The following is a 6362-nucleotide window of genomic DNA, read 5'->3' on the forward strand; positions in this document are numbered from 1 at the left end:
CACAAAAATAAATTCAAAATGGATGAAAGACCTAAATGTGAAACCTTAAACCATCAAAATCCTAAAAGAGAACACAGGCAGTAACCTCTGAAATCAGCGGCAGCAACTTTCTTCTCAATAGGTCTCTTGAGGCAAGGGCAATAAAAGCAAAAATAAACGACTGGGACTACATCAAAATAAAAAGCTTCTGCACAGCAAAGGAAATAATAAAACTAAAAGGCAACGTATGGAATGGGAGATGTTTGCAAATGACATACCCAATTAAGGGTTAGTATCCAAAATACATAAAGAACTTATAAAGCTCAACAACCTGAACACAAATAATCCAATTAAAAAATGGCCAGAAGACATGAACAGGTATTTCTCTAAGAAAGACATACAGATGCGCAGCAGACACATGAAAAGATATTTATCACATTATCAAGAAAATGTGAATCAAAACAACGAGATATCACCTCACCTGTCCTATGTATACTAACGATGGAACATTACTCAGCCTTAAAAAAGGAGGAGATCTTGCCATTTGTGACATAAATAGAGGGTATCGTGCTAAGTGAAGCAAGTCATACAGAAAAAGACAAATACCATATTATTTCACTCCAATGTGGGATATAAGAAACAAAATGAACATCAAAAAATACCTGTTCATCTGGGAAATGAACCAGGGGTGGTGGAAGGGGAGGAGGGCGGGGGGTGGGGGTGAATGGGTGACGGGCACTGAGGGGGGCACTTGACGGGATGAGCACTGGGTGTTATTCTGTATGTTGGTAAATTGAACACCAATAAAAAATAAATTTATTAGAAAAAAAAAACCTGTTCAGGGGATCCCTGGGTGGCTCAGCGGTTTAGCGCCTGCCTTTGGCCTGGGGCGTGATCCTGGGGTCCCGGGGTCGAGTCCCACGTCGGGCTCCCTGCATGGAGCCTGCTTCTCCCTCCTCCTGTGTCTCTGCCTCTCTCTATGTCTATCATAAATAAATAAATAAATCTTAAAAAAAAAAAAACCTGTTCAGCCCCGCCCCCTGCGCCCCCGCCCCCCCGGGAGCTGAATGGGCTGCGTTCCTCCTGGAACGCGCCGCAGAACCGGGGGCCTGGTGACCACCGCCGCGTTCGCTTGCTCAGTCCGCTGGCCGGCCCACCGCCCTCCACCGCCGCACCCCGTCCGGTGCCAGGAACGGACCCGCAACATGCCCTACCAATACCCAGCGCTGACCCCGGAGCAGAAGAAGGAGCTTTCTGACATCGCTCACCGCCTCGTGGCCCCGGGCAAGGGCATCCTGGCTGCAGATGAGTCCACCGGGAGCATCGCCAGGCGGCTGCAGCCCATCGGCACCGAGAACACCGAGGAGAACCGGCGCGTCTACCGCCAGCTGCTGCTGACCGCCGACGACCGCGTCAACCCCTGCATTGCGGGGGTCATCCTCTTCCACGAGACACTGTACCAGAAGACCGACGATGGGCGGCCCTTCCCCCAAGTCATCAAATCCAAGGGTGGCGTTGTAGGCATCAAGGTGGACAAAGGTGTGGGACCCCTGGCAGGAACAAACGGGGAGACCACCACCCAAGGGCTGGACGGGCTGTCCGAGCGCTGTGCCCAGTACAAGAAGGACGGGGCCGACTTTGCCAAGTGGCGCTGTGTGCTGAAAATTGGGCAACACACCCCCTCAGCCCTTGCCATCATGGAGAATGCCAACGTCCTGGCCCGTTACGCCAGCATCTGCCAGCAGAATGGCATCGTGCCCATGGTGGAGCCTGAGATCCTCCCCGATGGGGACCACGACTTGCAGCGCTGTCAGTATGTAACCGAGAAGTTGCTGGCTGCTGTCTACAAGGCCCTGAGTGACCACCACATCTACCTGGAGGGCACTTTGCTGATGCCCAACATGGTAACCCCAGGCTACACCTGCACCCATAAATATTCTCCGGAGGAGATTGCCATGGCAACTGTCACAGCACTGCGCCGCACAGTGCCCCCCGCTGTTACTGGGATCACCTTCCTATCAGGCGGCCAGAGTGAGGAGGAGGCATCCATCAACCTCAATGCCATCAACAAGTGCCCCCTGCTGAAGCCATGGGCCCTGACCTTCTCCTATGGCCGAACCCTACAGGCTTCTGCCCTCAAGGCCTGGGGTGGAAAGAAGGAGAACCTGAAGGCCGCCCAGGAGGAGTATATCAAGCGAGCCCTGGCCAACAGCCTCGCCTGTCAAGGAAAGTACACCCCAAGTGGTCAGGCCCGGGCTGCAGCCAGGGAGTCCCCCGTCATCTCTAACGACGCCTACTAAGCGGAGGTGTTCTAAGGCTGCCCCCTCAACACTCCAGCACCACCCCCCAACACTCTTGGAGGGCCTCACCTGGGGCTCCAGGCTGCTCTTTCCCATCACTTTGGCCTCCCATGTGACCTTGGTGTGTGGTGGTGTCTGTACATGCTAACTCCATTGCTCTTTCCAGCCCACTGCCAATAAACAACTATTTAAGGGGGAGAAAATTCCTGTTCATGTCTTCTGCCCATTTTTAATTGGATTATTTGCTTTGGAGTGTTGAGTTTTTTTATTTTTTATTTTTATCTTTTTACTTTTTTTTTTAAGATTTTATTTATTTATTCATGAGAGAGAGAGAGAGAGAGAGAGAGAGAGAGAGAGGGGCAGAGACACAGGCAGAGGGAGAAGCAGGCTCCATGCAGGGAGATCGACGTGGGACTCGATCCCAGGCCTCCAGGATCACGCCCTGGACTGAAGGCAGGTGCTAAACCACTGAGCCACCCAGGGATCCCTGGAGTGTTGAGTTTCGTAAGTTCTTTATATATTTTGGATACTAACCCTTTATCAGATGTCATTTACAAATATCTTCTCCCATTCCAGTGGTGGCCCTTCAGTTTTTCGTTGTTTCCCTTGCTGTGCAGAAGCTTTTTTTTTTTTTTTTTTAAATGTTTTATTTATTTATGACAGTCACACAGAGAGCGAGAGAGAGGCAGAGACACAGGCAGAGGGAGAAGCAGGCTCCATTCACCGGGAGCCTGACATGGGATTCGATCCCGGGTCTCCAGGATCGCGCCCTGGGCCAAAGGCAGGCGCCAAACCTCTGCGCCACCCAGGGATCCTTTTTTTTTTTTTTTTTTAATGTAGTCCCAGCAGTTTTTGTTTTTGTTTCTCTTGCCCCGGAAGCTACACATCTAGTAAGAGGTTGCTATGGCTGATGTCAAAGAAAAAAAAAAAGGAGACAATAATAATAAACAGTCTCTTAAATACAGAGAACTAGTGGTTGCCAGAGGGAGGGGATTAGCGGGGGTGTTGGTGATGTGAAATAGATAAAGGGGATCAAGAATACAAGTATATCTCTATGAGCACAGAAGAATATAGATTGTTGAATTATACTGTACACCTGAAGCTAATATAATGGTTCAATAAAAATAACACATTGCCGACCTTAAATTTACACAATGTTGTATGTCAAATCTTATGAAATTTAATGTCCTGAGTCTGAATTAGCATGTGGAAAAAACAAAAATGATAAAACTTGTTAAAATAGATGTAAAAATGATCTTGAAATTACTGTATTAAAATAATAACCTCTTTAGAGTATATGCTTTTTTAAAAAATAATACTTTAACTCAAGGAAAATATAACTACAGAACACTAAGATAAAAAACCCACTGCAGTTAAAAAAAAAGGTATGTGGAGCAAAACAAACGTGTCTATGTGGCCAGCTTTGGAAAATACATTCTGCCACAAAAGTGAACCCTTTTATGCACCTTGAACTATTTACAGGACAAATGCTATAAACACTTTAAAGTATATGTTACCAGGACCTATTTCAAAAACTGACTTAAAGTTTATTAATTTATGACATCAGGGTCAGGTACTCTCCCCCCTGCTGAATCCTATTAGGTACCATATTTCTTTTCCGAGGGTCCTACAGTCCCTATCTACTCTATAGACCAAAGATTAATTCTTAGAGTCTTTGTTTGTATTTGTGTCAACCAAAGTTCTTATTTTTAACCTATTAAGTTACAGGAGATGGTTTTTTCTAGCTTCTATGTGCTATGCATATATGATGTACAACAAAGCCCCATATAAAAAAAATGAATAAGCAACATGGTAAACAAATCGAACAGCAACAAGTGAGGCTAGGATATCCTTTCATTCCATGAAACCTAATCTGTCACCCATAAAATCATCTACTTATAATTTTTCTCTCTCAAAATATTAATAAAGAACAGCTGGTTATAACAGAGTATCATACTTCAGGGCAAGACTCGCATTAAAAGAGAGGCAAGCAAAACACAGAGCTGTTTCATGGTGTGCCACTTCCCAGGGTACACACCACTTGTGTTCTGCAGCACCACCACCTCCTCCTTGTCACTGTTTTTGGGGCATCCTTCTTGGCTCTGTGTTCTCCCCACCTCACTCCTCTCTCATGTCTTCCTTCAAGGCCACAGCTGGTCTAGTGTCTCTTGCTTTCTTCATTCTCCAGGTCTGTCTCTGGATATCTACAGATTTCATCAGTTGTCTGCAGAGGGGCCAAAATTCTCATGTTTGTAAATAACTCTGATCCACCATTTTCCCATCACACATTTCTAGTGTGATACACGAGGACCTCCACTATAAATAACCATTCCTCAAATAATTTCCTCCAGCTTCAATCTCCTGTGACCCTCTTTCTTCTCTCCCCTTCCTCCCTACTAATCTAGGGTCTTATTATTTGTATTTTTATTCTTTCTGTACAGTGACATCCATACAGTGTTGCTATTAACATTTAAGAAAGATTAACAATGATCCTTTTTAAGCTCTTATTTCTGACCTAATGTGATAAATGATGCTCCTTAGGAATCAGTCCTGCTCTCACAATTTTTAAAGATTTTATTTATTCATGAGACATACATACACACACACACACACACACACACACAGAAGCAGAGACACAGGCAGAGGGAGAAACAGGTTCCCTGTGGGGAGCCCAATGTGGGACTCATCCCAAGACCCCAGGATCACACCCTGAGCCAAAGGCAGACATTCAACCACTGAGCAACCCAGGTGTCCCTCTTATACTTCTTTTGTATCCATTCACTCCTGTTAGGGAATCCTTTTGATTTCCCTGGCTTCAAATATTATTAATGAGTTGGAATGGCAATAGAATCAGCACAAATCTCTCTTCAACCTGGAGACCCAAATATTCACCTGCCCACTCATCAGTGATCACGTCAATGACCACCAACAGTGACCAGGTGTCAAGATGAATTAACCATCTCCCTGAATAATTCAATCCTTATCATTCCCAAACTAAATTTTTGGTACTAATGTCATGTCAAATCCTGAGTGACATTTTGGATGCCCTGGCACCACACATATCAATGAACAATCCATCCACTCTCCTGAATCCACCTAATGATTCTCGATGTTCAATAATTCTTCATCACCTCTCAGGTCACATAGAAAATATGTCCACAGAAGATCCTTTTTTTATCCAGTAATCAAAATGATAATACCATTTTCCTGTGTTGATTTTTCAATTTTTACTTACATATATATTATCTCTTGCATATTATTTTTCTAAGTTAGAAGCTTCTTGAAGAGAAGACTAATGTAGGATTTAAAGTATTATACACAAGGGGGCTTCAAGATGATGGGAGAGTAGAAGGATCTAGAGCTCACCTTGTCCCATACACACACAAAACAGCTACATCTATGTGACTAACTGAAAAAGCCCTGAAGACTGGAAGAACAGACTTTCCACAGTTAATCATAAAGAGGGGGCTATGTTGGAAAAGGTAAACCCCCCAGCAAGACTAACCACAAATGAGAGGGGTACCATAAGCACAGAGAAGAGAATCAGACCCCATACCAGGCACTGCTGGCACTGGAAAACTTCACTGGGAAGATGAGTCCCATGACATCTAGTGTTGAAAACCAGTGGGGCTTAGCTCTGAGAGCTTTAAAAATCAGTAGGCTTAACTCTGCAGGAGCTGGAGGGTAATAGGAAATGGAGTCCCTGGTCTTAAAGAGTCAGCATACTAAACTCAACCAGAGACACAGTGTAGAAGCAACAGTTTAAAAAGTGCCTAGGGTATATATGAAGAAAATTTACAGACTAATCTTAGAATGTGTGCCAGAGGGGCAAGAAGCTGCAGAAGTTTTCCCTGGGAACAAAAATACCAGTGGGCACTATTTCTCTTCCTCTTGCCTCAGGCTAGATAGCCAGACACTTATAGAAGTCAGTGCTAACAGTCTCCATTTACCTTGCTAGCACTGTGTGCCCCACCCCAGCAAACTCATCGCATCCAGCCTGCCCACTTGGACAGGAATCCCTGCAAAGCAGCTCCTGCCTTATTATACCCACTAGGCAGGCCCAGCTTGGATCAGCACCACTCC

The 6362-nt window shown here is 45.3% G+C and overlaps 1 protein-coding gene across 1 annotated transcript; it reads left to right on the plus strand.

Annotated features, from left to right (window-relative positions):
- The first annotated feature begins 1172 nt into the window (after positions 1 to 1172).
- On the plus strand, positions 1173 to 2279 carry LOC121494322 (fructose-bisphosphate aldolase A-like). Its single transcript, XM_041760602.1, has one exon. The coding sequence runs from the start codon at positions 1185 to 1187 to the stop codon at positions 2277 to 2279; it is 1095 nt and encodes a 364-aa protein (XP_041616536.1). The 5' UTR covers positions 1173 to 1184.
- Positions 2280 to 6362: the final 4083 nt, after the last annotated feature.

The sequence above is a fragment of the Vulpes lagopus genome, chromosome 7 (genome assembly GCF_018345385.1).
Source record: "Vulpes lagopus strain Blue_001 chromosome 7, ASM1834538v1, whole genome shotgun sequence".
NCBI lineage: Eukaryota > Metazoa > Chordata > Mammalia > Carnivora > Canidae > Vulpes > Vulpes lagopus.

Coding starts and splice junctions, on each gene's coding strand:
- LOC121494322 (XM_041760602.1), top strand. CDS start 1,185: ATGCCCTACCAATACCCAGCGCTGACCCCGGAGCAGAAGAAGGAGCTT.